Source organism: Anoplopoma fimbria, chromosome 21 (assembly GCF_027596085.1).
Source record: "Anoplopoma fimbria isolate UVic2021 breed Golden Eagle Sablefish chromosome 21, Afim_UVic_2022, whole genome shotgun sequence".
NCBI lineage: Eukaryota > Metazoa > Chordata > Actinopteri > Perciformes > Anoplopomatidae > Anoplopoma > Anoplopoma fimbria.
This window is the reverse complement of record NC_072469.1, coordinates 17,419,319-17,437,821: the sequence shown is the minus strand read 5'-3', so window position 1 is coordinate 17,437,821 and position 18,503 is coordinate 17,419,319. Positions and strand designations below refer to the sequence as shown.

At 41.6% G+C, this 18,503-nt stretch overlaps 3 protein-coding genes across 3 annotated transcripts; 2 read left to right on the top strand and 1 right to left on the bottom strand.

Moving 5' to 3' along the window:
* The first annotated feature begins 208 nt into the window (after positions 1-208).
* On the top strand, positions 209-1,343 carry si:ch211-196f5.2 (uncharacterized protein LOC556372 homolog). The gene is made up of 4 exons (XM_054623412.1): positions 209-336; positions 418-517; positions 626-755; positions 1,246-1,343. Exons 1-4 carry the CDS (start codon positions 209-211, stop codon positions 1,341-1,343), a joined length of 456 nt encoding a protein of 151 aa, XP_054479387.1.
* A 655-nt stretch (positions 1,344-1,998) lies between these two features.
* ipo4 (importin 4) lies at positions 1,999-13,182 on the bottom strand. Its single transcript, XM_054622500.1, is given in 31 exon segments — positions 1,999-2,522; positions 2,795-2,864; positions 3,397-3,501; positions 3,626-3,758; positions 3,855-3,998; positions 4,000-4,079; positions 4,419-4,544; positions 4,849-4,899; positions 5,035-5,228; positions 5,528-5,633; positions 6,032-6,089; positions 6,372-6,449; positions 6,556-6,683; positions 6,785-6,896; positions 7,867-7,990; positions 8,229-8,342; positions 8,506-8,619; positions 8,903-9,032; positions 9,418-9,526; positions 9,607-9,716; positions 9,895-9,948; positions 10,076-10,231; positions 10,625-10,708; positions 10,854-10,955; positions 11,072-11,137; positions 11,274-11,453; positions 11,664-11,793; positions 11,988-12,029; positions 12,134-12,213; positions 12,365-12,451; positions 12,769-13,182. Coding segments are annotated over 31 exon segments (3,264 nt in total). The 5' UTR covers positions 12,835-13,182; the 3' UTR covers positions 1,999-2,391.
* A 2,567-nt stretch (positions 13,183-15,749) lies between these two features.
* On the top strand, positions 15,750-18,414 carry nanog (nanog homeobox). Its single transcript, XM_054622502.1, has 4 exons — positions 15,750-16,328; positions 16,779-17,161; positions 17,252-17,389; positions 17,643-18,414. The coding sequence occupies exons 1-4, from the start codon at positions 15,920-15,922 to the stop codon at positions 18,015-18,017; spliced, it is 1,305 nt and encodes a 434-aa protein (XP_054478477.1). The 5' UTR covers positions 15,750-15,919; the 3' UTR covers positions 18,018-18,414.
* Positions 18,415-18,503: the final 89 nt, after the last annotated feature.

The window sequence follows — 18,503 nt, the reverse complement described above, 5'->3', positions numbered from 1 at the left end:
ATCAGTCACGGAGATACGGCACAGATCATACAAGCGGCGAGCGAGGGGGAAACGTCTAGTTCTTTTAGTTTGAGTTACTGATCAGAGAGTCAAGCTGGCAGCAGACGATACAAAGGGCTCTTTGGAGGAGGGAGAGGTCAATGCGGAGCAGGCCAACGGAGGACCGGACAGCCCAGCAAGCAGGGAGCCCCCCGGGCCTCGTAGGAAGATGGTGCGTGTAGAGCTGGAGTGGGACATCCCCATGTCGGTGACACTGCCCGTCCAGATGGAGCCAGACCCGGCACACCAACCATTCCCCTTCCTGGACACGACACTGGCCGACCTGGGCATCCAAGAGTGAGTCTGCGCTCAGTGTGAGGGGGGGCTTAGAAAAGCAAGTTCAAGTTTAATAACATGTTTGTGTATGTGTGTGTCCAGGTCAGAGGTGAAGGAGAGGGTGGTGTGGGTGGACACCAAGAAGACCCAGGTTAAGAACAAAGCAGGGAAGCTGAAGGAGAAGGAGATCACCATCCTGGAGGTTTGTCTCCAAGATGACAGATGTTCTTCATGTAAATGGAAGCAAACAAAAGGATGCTCGAGGCTTGAGGATAGTGAAATAACAACCATTTTGGTTTTCTTCTTGTAGGTGAGAGTGAAAGCCCAGAAGCCTGGAGACAAACAGCTCCAGGAGGTCCTGTACAGCACTGAGGCCCACACCGACCGCTCCTTCTGTCGCACAGGAATGGACATCCTGCCCTGGAAACACAGATGCACAGGTCTGTCTGGAGGAAGTTTAAATCTATACCCGTATTGAACTCGTGCAATTTGACACCTTTCTACAATTTTTATTGTATCTTATGTTGCCGTTTCTGTCAGCTGAAAGGGTTTCTGAATTCTTTTTCTTTTTCAATATCTGTGTTAGCTCATAGTTCATCTAATAATGGAGGATTTATTTATGTATGTGCTTTTTCTCTATGCTTTATGGAATGACATCGTACAGAAAAGGCTGGTTGTTACGTGACAGAGTAAGCTGATGTCAACAGTATAAAAACAGGCCAAACCGCAGATAAAGAGTTCCTAATAATAAACATAGAACTTATTGTATCTTCTCAGTTGTGTTGTTTGTACACATTCATAAGGTTGGTATGACAGCTGTTACGAATGTGTGGTATTTATCCCTCTCGTCATTAGCGCATACGGATATATCTATGTGGATTAAGTGGCACATGTATTTTTTTTTAAAAAGCCTCTGTGTGTGTCCGTCAGGGGAGGACGGACTGACACCGGTGCAGATGACTATGGCCTTGGACGTGGAAAACAAGCAGCCTGACTCTACTGATGACCAGGAACACCGGGAGATCTGAGGAGCTACATCGCCATCATCCAAAAACAGAGTGCATTTAATGTGAATCATCAAGCTACCTGTTTAGGCAAACACAAATGTCCAACTAGTCCACGGCAAAGCACCTTCTTTAAATCCATTTTGATTCCAGGATGCGAGTTTGCATTTATTTAGAGTATTCAAAGTGTCGTCAGTTTCTCTTTCTACAGTGAGGTCAGGTTGAATGACTTGACATTAACTTCACGGCGGAACTTGGCAGCATTGTAACATTATGTTAAATTTTGTAGCATTTGTAAAAAAAATATCTTGCATTTGTCAAATATGTGTTGGAGGGTAATATTGAATAGTTTCTAATAGGGCTGACCAGACATAGCACCGATAGAGACGGACTGGTTACTGCTGCATACAGGCACAGGCTAAGCTGCTACAAGCACTAACAGAGTGCATTGAGGGTAAAGTGAGTGCTGTTTTCTGTTTGCGGCCTATTAGCTCAGTGTGCTCAGTTAGTCAGTGACCTCTGGGGGTTCTCACGGCTGTATTTCTGCAAGTTCACACAGCTGCAGTGTTGGTCCATTAGAGAAAGAGCTTAGTAAGCAGAAGCTAAATCTCTGAGTGAGGCAACGCTGGGAGAGACCGCATGGCAATCAAAAAGTTTAAAGTCCAATGATTTACACCAGGAGATTTCAACAATATAATTACATTTATCAGGGGATCAAATTCATTGCTTCACACTCAGATAGCAAAGCCAGAAGCTTGTCCAAACAGTGGCAGAGAGGATACAGTAGTAATTAATAGTAGAACTTTACAGGAAGAACAGGGAAACAAAATACAATGGTAACAACACAGGATGGGAAACTGTAACTCTTAGAATAATAAAACAATAAACAATAAATTAAAAGTTACTACTCAGAGGCATAACTGTCAAATGGGATAATAACTAGTAGAATGGTTGACTGTATTTAGATCCTTTTGGGAAGCAGACAGAAATACCTGTCCCATTTTTCCACCTACAGTATAAAAATGTATAGTTTTAGCTGGCTTTCACACAAGAGTGGAAGGACACGTGTGGGCTATGAGGCAGAGATGACCGCACTAAGTTTGGCCTGCTGCTCTCCAGGAAGTGAGGTCACAGCTGCTTGGAAGTCTGCAGAGTTGTGCTGGGCAAATGCTTTCATCAGCTTGGCCAAAGTGTGCTGGGTTTCTGTGGAGGAGAGACAAAGTAATGTAATGTAATAAGGTTAGGGATGACAAGAAAACATTGATGATGGAATTATAAAAAGGCAGTATTAGAACAGAATGTTTGGTAAGTGACTGACTGAGGATGCCAGCTGTACTATGTTTTCCCTTTTTTTTAGCACAAATAACTTGAACACTACACAGTTCCAACATTTAGTCTAGTATAGGCTGGGGCCTCGTTAAGTGTGATCTAAGAAAACAAGCCACAGAAAATGCTGTTCCCAAACAAATCTTCACCTTCATCAACATCCTTGTTGCCAATGACATGACTGGAAGCTGCAACTATGGGCTTCATAAGCTTCACAACCTGAAATGGAAAAAAAAGATTTTAAGAAATATGGCAACAATGTTCACTATCGGTATACCAAACACTGTTTTCCAAAATCTTTCCAAGGTCTGATAAGAAATCTCAAGTTTCAGAATCAACGTCGAAGCATTCCCTGGTAGTTAAGACTGATTTTCTAATTAAAATGTTTGCTTGTGTCTTATGATTGTGTGATCTAGAGAGTTGAAATATGCTGTATGCCTGCATATTGTGATGCAGTAATACTTTATAAAACATGTAATAAAAAATATGATTGAAAGATTGGCCTGATTGTGGTCCATATAAAGCATATGTAGGGGTCATTCTAAACATCTGAAAAGCATCTCTAGCACCTATAACGTAACATCAACACTGACTGTTTGTTTTACTTAGAAAACAGTGTTGAAGCCTTGAAAGACAAATTGCACACCTGTATAATGTCACCATAAATAAGCCTTGTTCAAACAAAATGGCCGATACTGTTTTCAGACAGGTAGGAATCACATTTCATTTTCGTCGTTTTTTAGGAAAGTACCAGAGCAGGACTGTGAGTGTAGAGCATAGCCAGGCAGCTGAACACCGTCTTGTTCTCCTCCAGGTCCTCTTTGAGGGGGAGACGTTCCACCAGAGCAGGCACAACCTGTTAGAGAGCACACCATGTCAGATGTCATTTGAGTTCGTAATGAATTTGTGTTGTCAGCAAAGATGACTTGTGGTGGCTAAAAATACTATCTTGTCTGGATGGATGCAAGCTGTAGATATACCTGCTCCAGAGGGACAGCTTCCACATTGCTCATGATCATCCTGCAGAGGGCGGCACACAGGTTGTCAATCACCCTGAGGTCCGACTCTCTGGTCAGCATGTTGGAAAACACAGACAGCATCATGGGATAGTCTCTGGAACAGGCTTCATTAAGGAACAGCTGCATGTGTTTTGTTTATATGCAAGTATAAACAACACTTATCCACACACACACAGGTCAGAAAGGATACGATGCACATATTTGTCCAGTTGCCTGGGCCAGACATCCCAGTCCGAACACGCTGTTGTTGCGGACCTCAGGATCACTGTCCCTCACTCCAGCTACCAGAACAGGAAGCAAACGATTTGACAGTCTGCCCGCCACACCGTGGCCCGGATACGCTCACAAGCGCCTGCAGGATTTCTCCGATCGTTCCCACAGAGAAGGACCGGTCTGCCACCGTGCAGGTGGATTTCTTTTGAGGGAGAAAGGAAATTATTTAGTGCGATACATCAAAAGGAATTACTGCGTGGCAATACATCATTGGCTATATATCAAAGGATCAAAAATACCATATAAACCGATATAACGATTGATTTAGAAAGGACTCCAGTCAAAGTGTCTTTGCTGTAGTAAATAGGAAGGAGCATTACAGATGTAAAGAACTTCATGATCCAGAAAGTAAGGAGTCAGAAGTCAAGTACTACTTTAAGACAGGACTGAGATAATGTTGAGCTGAGAAAATGTTGTAATATGTTTGAGTGAATAAGACTTCTGTTGAACTGCAGTACTTGGTCAGTAGGTCCAAACTCACAGCTTTGCTCATGAGGAGAGGCAGCAGGTCGTTGAGGAAAGGGGCGAAGTTGTCTGCAGGCACAGAGGAGGCCACTAGGGGAATTCCTTCCCCGGCAAACTCCTGGAGCATGGCATCATACTCCGCCTGATCAGAAAGCACATCAACAAAAATAGTAAATGGACAGGGACATGAACCTTTTTTAAAGGGGTTTACATCTTAAAATAGAAAGTCGCAGGAGAAATTGAAACTCTTGCATTAATAGCGCTATATTATATCCATTCACCTTCATAGGAATAAACTGATTGATATTCATCAGCATATACAAAGAATTTGGATTTACGAAAATATGCTCTAATGTGGTGACACCCAAGAGTAGACAACTGATATGTGTAGATTAACTTTTATGTCCATGACCGTGACTTTGATATGCAGCAAGAGGCCAACCAACCTGTTGGTCTTCATCATCAGCTTCATCACCACCACCGTCCTGACAAACAGTCTGAACAGAGAGAAAACATGACAGAGGGTTATTAGCACAACACCTAGGCTATCATCAATGTGAAATATTTTAAGTGAACTAAGCTTTATAAAATAAAGCCATCTTCCCTTCCTCATCAGTTTCCCTTCTTCTCACCTTTTTCTTAAGCACATCACGGATGACATGGCTAATATCCTTGAGGCGTGAAGGGTTTTTGAAAGCCTCCTCCTTGCAGGATTTTATGACATTGTTCATGGTTTCCAGGACGCCCATCACAACTTGGCGCTCATGCTCTGTTCGCACGGTTTCCACAAAGCACGGAAGCACCACATCCAGCAACTTCAGTAGGGCTGGCGGAGGGACACAAGATGTACAGGAATGAGGAGGAATTAAGTTACAACCAGCTTAAGGCAACTGCATTGATACCTGTTCGACAGTCTTGTAAAAACTAAATTGGCTTGTCTCTACTTTACTGTTTGCAATGGTGTCTAATCTCACAGTATATGGTATGCTGAAGGAACAATTGTATTTTCTCCCCTGATTGGTAATTAATAATCCCCAGTGCAGCAGAAAGCAGCACTGACCATTTCTGTCTTTCCTAATAAAAATAATAACAGTAGTGTAGAGTTCCTGAGAAGAGAGGCTTTACCCTGGTGGTTGGCCTCAGTGTGATTCTCCTTCCACACTTGATGCTGAGCCCGACAAAACTGGCCCATGGCTCCAAATGCTGCCCTGCGGACATCCTCATGGGGAAACTGGGGAGGGAAGGAAGTAACACACACACGCACACAGAATGAGAGATTTATGGGGCGAGAACAGAGAACAAGCCCCTGCCATTCAGAAGTGTTTGTTACACAAGACAACAAGTCCCTATTGTGACAAGTGGAACTCATCTAACGTTGATCCTCAGAGATTATCGATTTCAAGTAACTACACTAGATACATTTTTAAGCTGAGTAAAGAGAACAATTTCAGGCACGTTAGTTCAAGACTCTCATAATCAATTACCTACAGGCACTTCCATTCATAAACAGACACAGACCCGCGGAGACACAATGTATGCTTTGCACAAACACAGACCACAAAGTGCCCTTCACAGCACATTAGACGGAGACGGATGCTTGGGCCGACTCCGCCAGCCAGAGATACTTACATCTCTCATCTCGTAAACCTGCTGGAAGCTGGACTCCAGGAAGGGCTGGAAGGCAGCGCTGTCAGGGGAAACAACAGCAACACAAAATAAAATATACACATGTATGCACACATGAAATGTCTGACAAAGCTAGTACAACAAGCTTTTTGAGAACAACGTTATAAACACATAAAATTAGATAGAAAATAAATTAAAAACTATTCACTAACACTACCTCCAAAATAACTGCACTCATATTAATCTAATGAGTTGTTGTAGTAAAGTTTCTGATTAGTCAGACTAATAGAGATTAAAGAAGAGTCATTTAAATACTAAGAGTAGATCTAATTATTTTTGTTACCCAGTGCTGAAGGCAATCTCTCCCAACGCATCACAGGCATCCTCCTTCTCATCAATGTAGGCGTTTTCCACACTGAACCTTAAGATGGACAGACATGATATCAGATGAAGCGAGAGCAGTCTTTTGCCTCGGGTGTAGTAAATAAACATGCACGTGTATGTGTTTACATGTGTGTGAGCCCTACCCTGCAACATCATGGACATCTGTCTCAGGCTCATCTTCAAGAAACTCATCGGTGTCTTTTAATTCTTCGTTGTCGTCATCGTCGTCATCATCCAGCAGGACAAAGGTCTTGTCCTCCTCAACGTGTGCCTGAAGAGAGGCCGGAGGAGGATAAAATGTGGAATGCTGTAAAATGATTTATATTATGAATAGCCTGGAGGTTTTCAGATTTTTGTTTGTGTGCTTTATACCGTAATGCCCTCATTGGACTTGAGAGCGAGCAGCATGACTGTTGTGATGGCAGTGAGGTGAGGAGTCAGGCAGTCCGGGCTGACTGTGGATACAGCGGAGTATAGACTGTACCTGAAGGTGGGGAAAAACACAGTTTTTATGGATTTATCCAGTTGTTCAATTTATTTTTTTGTCTTTAAATAATAACAATTATGTTGTGTATACTCAAGTCTTTACAGAAATGTACTTTTATTAATTTTTTTCCTCTTCAGTTTATGCTTTAAACCAGTTATCCCCAAACTTTTTTCTGGGGACTTTTTAAAAATGCCAAACAACCACAAACCAATTTGCAAAAGGCCTCATCTATAAATTATGACAAGAGCAAATTTTATTTCATATATGTAAATGAATATATGTTTAATGTTTAACATTCATCTTAACTGAAATAACAGGGGGATGAGAATCATGGTAGGTAAAATATCAATACTGCCACATAATGCATCCACCTATCTTCTATTACATACAATTAAGGATCCAACAATGTTGGCTGCTAATATTCTGGGCTGTTTTGAGTTGACAGTGTATTGAATATATGAATTCAATGACCATTTTCACTGCCATTTCCACATCACCTTATGTAATCTTGAATAGGTAAGCCAGACATTTGGAAGAGATACACATTTGATAAATCAAAACTTTGTTTTGTGCATGTGTTATTGAAACAAATAGACATGTTAAATACTTTATGAATGAGACCCAATAAATGCATTTAGGCAGGGTTAACAGTATTTTTCCTACCATCAGAAAAATCTTTCAAACTGAAGGTACAAACAGTACTGTACGCTAGTCTTTCATGTTAGATTCAATGTTATAAGTAGGCTCCAATTATCATAACTCTACAAAGATTCAGGCTCCCTCATGTGGCTCAAAGGTGTACTGCAGATATAAGTGTTAGATAAAAGGAATTATAAAATGTCCTGGTCCAGACCCATTCTTTGGGAATGACTACTTAAAACTAACAGACTGTTAGTGTGGAGCGGTACATTAAGTGGAGAACAAAAATAAAATACTCCAAAATATTCACACACACAAAGTTACATACGTGCAGCGTCTCAAGTCAGGATCATCAATGGTGTCAGTGAGGTTGAGGCCAAGCTGAACACACTCTGCAGCAAGAGGACTGAAGACATCTTTGCCGATGGTACGGGCCAGCACAGAGAGCGTATCTAACAGCAACAGCAGAAGATGATCAACAATCATTCATTTAAGCTGTTGAGTTCTTTGTTGGGTGAGATGACAATTGTGTTGCCATAATGGAGTAAAACAAACAAAAAAACTACAATTTCACAAGATGTTTGTATAACAAGATGCCACCATGGTTAAGTCGGAAAAGGTTTTTTGTTATAAATATACAAACATCCCAACTTGTTCCTTTTAATTTTTAGGCCCCTGTGGTTTACCTACCCAAGGACTGAGTTTGCAGAGACCTCATTTCATCTGTGGTGGTAGTCAGGAAACCCTTCAGGCTTTCAATAACTGGAGGGAAGTAGGGAACCAGCAGCTCCTTGGCAGCATTGGCTGAGAGGAAAGTGATTCACAATGAGGCTTGGGTCACTTTGAATCAAGCATTAACATTTTATTTCAACAAGAAATTACCTGTTGTATTGTTTGGTTTAAGAAGGTGTTAGGATTAATCTTTAGGGTTGCATATCAATCTGATGAATCTTTGATAGATGCTTACCTATGGCCCCTATGGCAGACACGGCAAGCTCTTTTATCTTTAGGTTTTCAGCGTTGTTAAGAGCAGACAACATTGTGTCCATCAGGGTTGGCAGGTAGGGCTCAATATCTGCTCCTGTTGGGGGAAAAGGAGGAGATAAAGCATGAAGATCCTGTTTGAAATGACAAAAGCTTTGGTTAAATCACGTAAATCCTGTTAAATGTATAATGGAACATTTTTAATACCAAATCAAATTAATAACTAAACAATATAACACAAGTTTGGATAAATTTCTGTAGTTAATTAATTATGTGAGGAAAGTTTCCAAGTCTGTGGAAATTTCATATTTCCTCTTCCATGGGGCAAAGGTGTGTAGGCAATACTGTGTCAGTCATTGCATAACCCTTTTTCATCTTACCAAGGTTCTCCATGAAGTTCTCTAGGGCATAAAAGGCCTTAGTGACATGGCCGACCTTGGCTTGGTTCAAGGAAGAAAGGTAGCCCAGCAGCAAAGGCATCAACTCTGCACAGTATTTGCTCACTTCAGGCTGGAAATAATAATAGGTGGAAAACATAAGAACAAAAGATACAAAGACAGAATCTGTTTGAAATAAGTATTTTGACCATAATAATATAAAGAATCATTGTATTCTGTAAAAATGTAGTTTACTCAGGAGCTTATAAAATAGTAAAACTACACTGTGTAAGCAATACCCTGTTCCAAATTGAGTAAATGCCATAAGATGCGATATTGTACTGTAATTTACATTCAACTGTTACAAAATATTTGCAAATAATAACATTAACTTAATCCATTTACAAACACTTTTCATAAAAAGTATAATCTCAAAAAAATCTAAAAAGCAAAAGTGTAGTGTAGGCAAAGGGGAAAACAATGTATGTACCATTGTTCATGTTGCTGTGTTTACTGACCTGTAAATGTTCAGAGAACTGTCCCAGGGCAAAAAGGCTGGCACTGCGCACCACCTGATTACTGTCTGAAAGGCTCTGGCACACTGTCTGCAGTATTGATGACAGCATCCTAACACAGATACAGATATGGGTGAATATACCTAAATCTTTGTATATATAGGAAACTTTTCAGATGACACCTGGACATACTTGGTGCGTATGTGGTCAGCACATCCTTCAGCTAGCACAGCAAGACACATGAGTCCCCCTTTCCTCTCATAGGGGTTTTCACTGGCAAGGCAGGTCTGGGTGAGGGGCATCTTAAACACAACGTAATACATTGTCAAAAAGCATTAACCTGAGTCAGGGCTCGTATTTATTACAGGTAATTTAAATGCACAAAGCAGTTTTAAAGATTGATCAAGACCCAAACTAAATATATTTGAAAAATAATGTTGCATATCTGTTATTTTTTACAGCGACATCAAGATGACTTACCAGTTGTTGAAACAGTTTTTCTGGGGGCATATGGAGTGCCATAGTGTCAATAATCTGGAAAAACAACAAAAACAATTCATCAAAATGTATCTTCCTTGAAACTCCACAGTTAATCTATTAAAACTGTACATTTTCTTACACAACAGAAGAACACAATGTATATCAATGTACTTCTCCACACCTGAGCAGCACAGTGTTTGGGATTGTCATTGTCTGCTCCATCTCCACTGTCATCCTCCTCATCCTCTGGGTCCTGCTCACCAGGTGGGGGAGCTGCAATCAGCACAGGGAAAATGGACTGCAGGATGGGGTTCAGCAGCTTCTGCTTCAGCACCGTCTACCCAAGTAGTGTAAATGAAAAAGATTCATTTGATTTATCATTATAATATAACTGAGCCATACACCCGTTTGTGGTCAAGCTAGCTGAAACTGCATGTAATTAGTCAGAAAAGCAAAGAGTATAAATCTTCTGATCCATCTTTTGTTTGCATTAAAAATAATACATAGAAATAGTATCTGTGCATATAAAACTCAACCTTTGGTAACAGTCCATCAAAAACATTAACAACACATCTGTTCCTTATCTCCTCTGAAGAAGAATAAATACAGAAAGATAGAGGTACACCGTGACTACAGATACCTGTTGTCCCGTTCTTGATCTTTGTTATTCATTACAGACTGACAGACAGTTCTAGGTAATTTTTTTATATTAGCTGATGGTTGACTTTACCTTGCTCTTCAGCTTGATGAGGAAGGCAATACAAGAAAGTGCTTTCACCCGCAGAGAGTCACTCAGTGTGGTGTCACTGCCCACCTGACACAAACATTGATATTGAATGCATGTTATTATAATTCTCAGCACTCTGATTATAAACATTATTTGTTAGTTCTGAAAATTAAATGAAAATCATAACACAACAGTGGAAAGGAAAGACAGAATTCAGACATTAAGTTCCCACCTCCAAGCAGAAGCGGACAATATCGGCAACATGAGGGACAATGATGGACACCTCACTCTCCATGAGCTCATTGAACACCTCCATGGCCTCACTGGCTTGGCCCTGTGAAGACACAAACAAGCAAAATAATTTGACAGGCCAGATTTATCCAAACCCTTAAATACACTTAACTGACAACAGCAATACTTGTTAAATGTCTTCAACATAAAACAATTTACCTGATCTGCCTTGATGAGGTGTTGCAGAGCGACAATCAGACTCGGGATGATAGCACGCATCTGGTTCTGTAGGTAAGCAAAATGTCACTTATTCATTAAAAAGTGTATAAATCTATCCAATCTTTCTTGGTTTAAATTGTTTTTAAACTATTTGAAAACTGTTCTGCCAAGTGTCAAAGTTAAAACTCTGACACTGCCTCACCATCTCTTCTGTGCCAGTGTATGCAGTTATGGCTGTGAGGGTGAGGATGCAGTAGTACAAGGCCGTTGGGTTGTTGTGATCCTGCAGCACAGTACTAAACAGCTGTAGCAGCTGGCAGTAGTGAGGCTTGAAAGGCTCAGGATTGGACTCCATCACCTTATTCAGCAGCAGGAGGCCAACCTGTTAGGGAAGAAGAGCATTGATTTTTAATGTCTGTTATTGACAAAGATCATGTCATACAAAATAACCAAAGACTGAAAAAAACACATCTTAGGAATTAGACTCAAGGTCTTTAGCCATCATTTTAAAATATTAAAATAAAGTAAAATGTTAAATAAGTAGATAAAATGATCCTTATCTAAATCCCTAGGTGTTCTGTGAGTACTGTACCTGTCTGTCATGAGGGTTGCTGCTCTTGGTGGATTGATTGAGTAGCTGGAGCAGGGCAGGCCAGCGGTCTGGTGTCTCATGTTTAACCATCACTGCGCACAGTTGGGAGAGTGAGTGCTGCACTGTGTGCCTGAAAAAACAGATAGATAGACATATGCATAGAGTTCAGGCTCATTCAGACATAACCTTTCACATGTGTATGACTAAACATGGACATACACACTTGACGTAAAACATTTTATGTGTGTATGTATCATTAACAAGACATGAAATCTGGGTAATTTAAGACATGAATGTAATTATTGTATTAACTGATTAGCTTACTCCGTTTCCTGCATGAAGACCTGCAACACCCCTGCCTTAAGGCTGCAAGAATTAAGGCAAACAACACAATTAAAACTCAATTTCAACTTAAATTCAAATGTCAGGATGGTCTGTCATTTTTTTTTTATGAAAAGAAATGAGCGAACCTCTCTCTATCCTCAGGGCTAATCTTCTTCCAGTGTTTCTTTACTCTCAACCTCAGCATCACTGCAGCTGACTGGCGAATCTAAAAGGGTCAAATCAGGAAAAACAATTAGTACGGGTAGTTTATATAAATGAAAGACCACATGGACAAGAGCTGACAAGCATCACACTCACACACACACTGATCCCATAGGATCAAACTAGCTCTCCCCCCCTATACACACACACAATACCTGAGGGTTTTGGGAGCCACTCATGACAGCACACAGGGCTGGAATAATGGCTGGGTCTTTGAAAGCCTGTTTCAGCTGGGCGGTGGCCTAAAGGGGACAAAAGAAGTCTCACTGTGACAGTCTGCCACACATAGCTTTTCATTACTGTAGAACTCACAGGGCACCAACACGTAGAACAGCCGAATGACTCACTAACTTTTTTTTAAATAAAGTTTTTGTTAACTTAACTGACAGGCTTCAGTTGGTTAACGTTAGTGGTTCTGACTTTCATGAACAACTGTTCTACAGTCAACGGTCGCTAACCGCCCGTTACCGAACGTTGACTTGACTGGGTTCGCTGGCATAGTTCGATAGACGTTAGTGAACCGTTAGTTTTCAAACTGACAAAGTTAATGTGTGGTTACCTGCTGAATGACAGCGTTGTCAGGCTGAGTCAGCTGCAAAAGGATGTTCTCAAGTTGCTCTGCCATTTCGATAACTCAGAGCCAACGCTACAACCTGCAGTCAAACTGTTGCGACCGTTAACCGTTAAGTTAATATTCCTAATGAACAAGTTGTCCTCTTCGAGGTGTGGTTACCAACGGTGTCCCCAAGTATGCTGTATGGCTGTCAAATATGTAAACAGAGCCTTCGTGGGGCTGTCTATTCAATAGCTACCGCGTTTTGCCGTGGAAATTCGCTTTTAAACAAGTCGGAGTGGTATGAGGTTATCAAAGCCGAAAGACGAGTGTGTCAGGTCCGTGCCCCTCGCTCGGTCTGCTCCGTTAGGGCTTCAACTGCCAGCACGCGGGGCCGAACCGGCCAGGAGTTCCATGTGAGCTGAGTTAAAGGGACCAGCCGCAGTCAGCGCGCATAAAGTCTGTTAAAAACAAACAGCGCCCCCCACCGGTGAGGAGGGCATGGTGCAGCTCTAATTCAGTGTTTAGTATGGTGGAAAGGAATTAGGTATATTTATGGAACTTGAGGCACTTGTATACTACTTTAGTTATTTAATTGTATGCTGCTTTATATTTATACTCCACTAACGTTACACACTAGAGGGAGATATACAGCTACATTTAGTAGTTTTCACTTTGCAGATTTTACATACAAAACATACACTCATACAATTGCCAGTTTAATAAGTAATGTTGCACCTATCTTAAATTGATACTACAATAGTCTACAATAGGTAATCCTACCTTCATGATGGTTACAATGTTCATTTTGGCCATTTTGGAGGATTAAGCTTGATGTCATAATTGAAGTGATTTAGATACAATCTCTCTACAAGGCTTGTTTACCAGATAACATGGAAGAGTTTATTTTAATATGTAAAATCTCTCACAGGGATTCTGATCAAAAATATCTGCTATGTGTTTATGTAAAAAAAAAAAATGCTATGTGTTTATGTAAAAAATAAGCTGATATATTGTTAACTCAAAATTCATTACCGGCCCCTATATACAGCAAATACAGTAGTAAGACTATGGTGATTAAAAAATATATATGATGAGATTATGAAACTCTCCTACACTATAGAAAGTAGTTTTAAAAATGTAGCTACCAAAGTGATATTTAGGAACATTTATCTTATATTACATAACTTAAGTCAGTTTTTTATGTCCAGGGCTTTTAGTTGTAATCAAGTATTTTTATTTTGTGGTATTACTACTTTTACATAGGTAAAGGTACTTCTTCCACCACTGAAATATCAAAACACATACAGTCACTGATTAAACTACTGAGAAGGATTGCATGTAAAGTGCCTTGTGGGCGAGAAGGTGTTCACATAAGAGACAACAAAAGAGATATTGGTGGTCTTGCACTTCACGCCCAAAACACCCGTTACTGAAAACACAAGGCTGGTTACTAATCTGCACTATACAAGAGGGGAACACTGAGGAAGGAATCATGTAATTTGAGGGCAGAAAGAGTTCAAATCCGGCTTTAGTTTGGTAGATATAACGTCTATCGGGTAATCCTTTTTTACTGGTAAAGTTTAATTACAGAAAATCTACCATGGTTTATGTAGTAGCAAAACAAAAGATATGCAGACAAACCATGATTGATTAAAAGGATTATGCTCAAATGTATGCATACTCTAGCTTGTACACCCCTTTTCAGAGTAGCAGTGACTCTTAAATACACATGCAAAATGCAGTCCGGTATGCTTGGTCATCAAAGGCAGATCTGTTCCACATACCAATGCTAATGCCCTGCACACCGGTTCACCCACCTCCTATACACACCTACACCATCAACCCCCTACCTGTATGTCACACCCTGTCTAGGCAGAGATCAGTAGAAATGCAAATGTGCTATTAGGCTCACGTCATTCAATCCCTAACTGAATCATTACCACGTCAATACAGCCAAGGAGGGGGAACACAAACAACCACCTGGACGGTAATACGCGGTTAACCTACATCATCTTTGTGAAAAGGATTGCAAATGGGGGTTAAAGCGGTTTGCATCAACATGTCCAACCCACTGTTCAGATTGGGGGGGGGTGTTGGATTTGAAGCTAAAGTCTCCGTATTTGAACACTTATGTTCCAAATGCAGAAATGAAAGTGTTAAATATATATTTTAAATAATGAGACTAAATGTATTACACTTCACAGACAGCACTTTCAAACATTTTATTAAGTGGCTCAAATGCCTTAGATTTTTTCAGTCTGAAACTGATGCTGACTAAGAAGTACTAGTGGTTCATAAAATATTCATGCTGAAGACCAAGATACTATATTTAGTCTATTGATCTGGGACTATTGCTCATGAAAACATTATTAATTATGCCATTTGGAAGTCAAAAGAGTCATGTCCATGGTTTAAAATGCATCTTATGCGCTGACAAGGCAGCTTGGGAAGGCTATTCACTACATTATTTGGATAGTTTTTTTTTAATCACTAAGTAATGTTTTGCTAACCTAAGTCATGTTTTGTAAACATGCTTGGTACAAAACTTTCTGCTTATAGATCTCATTCTGCACAATGTATTCATGCAGGCAGGGACGCTTGTTTTGTATACCAATGCTCAAGATGCCATAAAAATATCATAATTTCCTGAACTGCCTTATAAGTGAGTTGCAACAAAGCAATGTTACATTTCAAGAAATGACCCCGTAACAATTCTCACAAAATGTCAAAAGTCAGTCCAATCCACTAAAACGCATGGGATGGACTGTGTGACATTCACTTTGACTGATCAGTGGGATGGGGACAACACTAACCAAAGATAAAGTAATTCTAGGCATTCAGAGTAAGTGTTACAGAAGTGCTTCTTCAGAAAGCATAGAATCAACCTAGGTGGCCAATGAAAGGGGATTGCTGCCGTCCATGGAAGGTGAATTAAAGAGATTGGCTCACATCCCTGCCCACACCCACAAGGCTCGCTATAAACAGCCGCTGGGAGACTGCGCGCAATTTTTTGAAGTCAGTCGAACCTGAGTGGCTCCGAGCTTATAGCTGCCTTTTTTACATCTACGGGACTGTCCTGGTCTCAATTATCTAAGCAATTTTGGGCTCTAATACCTGAGCTTTTTTTTTTACATTTTTATCACCAACAAACGAAATGGCAGATTGGAAGACGCAGATCAATTACAACTACAACCCGTCCTACCACGCCTACGCATACGGCCTGGTGTACCAACCCGGGCCGGAGCAGAACCACGGGAACATGACCACCTGGGGAGACACCGAAGTCACGGATTTGAGCAACTACAACGCCGCCGGGGTCACACAGGCCTACTACGCCACCGCGCCGAGGACCCGGGAGGACTCTCCTCCTCGGAGTCCGGAGCAGCACGCCGTGAGCGGCCACGGTCACTACCAGGGCCCCGGGGTCGTCTACCTCGGTGACACCCAGGCGGGCCGTCTGCTCCTGTCCGGACCCCAGCGGGCTGCGTACGATGCACGGACACATGAGGCCAGGCGGGCCGGGAGCGATTCAACCAGCGACTCGGAGGCGCACACCTCACCAAGTATGTACATTTACTCGTGGCGTTATTTGAACATGCACCACATGTAACTATAATAATTATATATATATATATATATATATACTGTAAGTTTTGAGTCAGTGCTTACATCACTCCATTGGCTGCCAAAAGAGGCAATTTCTTCCGCCAGAATTGACAATGAAGTCCAATTCAGTGCCATCTTGTTTTGACACGAGTTTACAAAAGATCCCGCCACTGATTTTACTGAGCGCGCCGGGAAAAGCCAAATGGCGACATCTCGCGATAGAATGTGAGAATTACTAAAACGCAATATTTAAGCGTATGGAAATGGCCAGTTTATATTAATCGGTCATTACCATACCCTCTTTTTTTGTTTCAATGTTAAACATATGGTTAAAAAAAAAAATAACTGTAAAAACAGTCCTTGACCCTGATCACCCTGGTCACCATTTGCCCCCCCTCCTCACTTAGATTCATGGAGTTCTGGCAGCAGTAGAGAAGGAAGTCTACCACAGACAGACCCTGCCTCCTGGGCAAAGAAAGAGCTTGACGATGAGGCAAGTGGCAGGGGCCCTGATGCCTGCGAGCAGGTCTCCGGATCTCTCATGGAGGAGCCAAGGACCTTTGCGGTCACTGGAAATGAGGGCACCAACAACACTTCCCCCCTACATGTACCCTCAACTGCCCCAAAGAAGCCATGCACTGCTGCTGTAAATACCCCTAAGGGAAAGGTCCGTGCAGCCTTCTCAGAGGGTCAGATGAATGCTCTTGTCCAGCGCTTCAGTGCTCAGAGGTACCTCACCCCGGCTGAAATGAAGAACCTGGCAGAACTGACGGGGCTGACCTACAAACAGGTGAGGGGATTTAAGGTTATTTTTATCAAACCACAACAACATGCAAGGACACTTTCTAATCAGCTGAGATCTCCTGCATCTTATTTGTAGGTTAAGACCTGGTTTCAGAACAGAAGGATGAAGCTAAGGAGGCACCAGAAAGACACCAGCTGGGTGTCTGAGCGATACAACAAAGGCAGCCCCATACGTGGAACCATGTACACAAACGTCCCCTCACACGCGCCACCTGTAAGTAGCTCATTATTTGCTCAAATGGTAAAGGCAGATGGGAATAGACCATTGTCCTGCTCGAGTTTCCTGTTAACTGTAAACAAAGAAACAGCAGCTTGGACATAGAACAAGTCGTCCATAATGGAGGCCTAACCAAAGTCAGGTTATGGCCTTAAAGGCGTGACGAAACATGGTCAAACGATATGCTCTAGTAACCAAATTGGCTACTGCTACTGAATTGTATAATCATTTGAGCTACCACTTCTTTCAGTATCAGGGAGAAGTCCGACCTCAGCTCAAGGAGCATTACAATCCGCACATGATGGAGACGGCATTCAAGAGGACGACTCCCCAAAACATGGCCTTCTATCTGGCGGCTATGGGTTCTGCTGCCGGATCTGCTGGCTACCCCTCCTGGTCCCCCAGCTCATCACAGACTGCAATGCCCTCCAGGCCCCAGGTGGCTGGCTGGTCCATGCCCCCTGGCGTCAGCCACTACGAATACAACCCGAATGTATTCCACACCGCCAGCGCCGCGTCAGCAAATAACACTGGGCAGGACACGAGCTTCGACAGCAAAGATGGGGAGCCTGTCAACAGCCACGGGTCCTTGAACACGCCCATTGTACACAACGGCAGCCAGTAGTCAAAGTGGAGCTGCTAAGATTATTAGCGTTTCTGTAAAGTTACCCAGCAGTCATGTTTGTTAATCAAGTTTCCTGACTGTAGATTGTAATTAATCGAGGTAATCTTTGCACGGCTGGGTGTACATAAGCCTTGTTCATACTCCCGTTCAAAACTAGTTTTCCCTTTTTTTACTTTGAAGCTTTATTTTTATATGCAACTATTTAATGTATGTTCGTGTGTGTTCTTTGCGCTTGGTGATACAAGATGGATCCAAGTTGGATGAATTCATTGTATTACGTTGTTTTTGGAACCTTTTTAAGGCAAAGTACTGACAGATCTGATGTGCACACATTTCATTTTTCTATAAATACAGGTTCGCCTGGCAAATTTGTTCTAAGTGTTTTATTATAATGGCAAGACGTCAACAAGAGTGTACATATGACTATTTTAAATTAATGGAAAGTGCTTGTGATGCAACTGAGGTATTTGGCTAAAGGTGAAATGG

Bases quoted from the DNA above. Each gene is read 5' to 3' on its own strand.
- si:ch211-196f5.2 (XM_054623412.1), top strand. From the start codon at position 209: ATGGTGCGTGTAGAGCTGGAGTGGGACATCCCCATGTCGGTGACACTG. The intron at 518-625 runs GTTTGTCTCCAA...TTCTTCTTGTAG, and splicing joins AGGAGATCACCATCCTGGAG to GTGAGAGTGAAAGCCCAGAA. The intron at 756-1,245 runs GTCTGTCTGGAG...TGTGTCCGTCAG, and splicing joins CTGGAAACACAGATGCACAG to GGGAGGACGGACTGACACCG.
- nanog (XM_054622502.1), top strand. From the start codon at position 15,920: ATGGCAGATTGGAAGACGCAGATCAATTACAACTACAACCCGTCCTAC. The intron at 16,329-16,778 runs GTATGTACATTT...CTCCTCACTTAG, and splicing joins GGAGGCGCACACCTCACCAA to ATTCATGGAGTTCTGGCAGC. The intron at 17,390-17,642 runs GTAAGTAGCTCA...CACTTCTTTCAG, and splicing joins TCCCCTCACACGCGCCACCT to TATCAGGGAGAAGTCCGACC.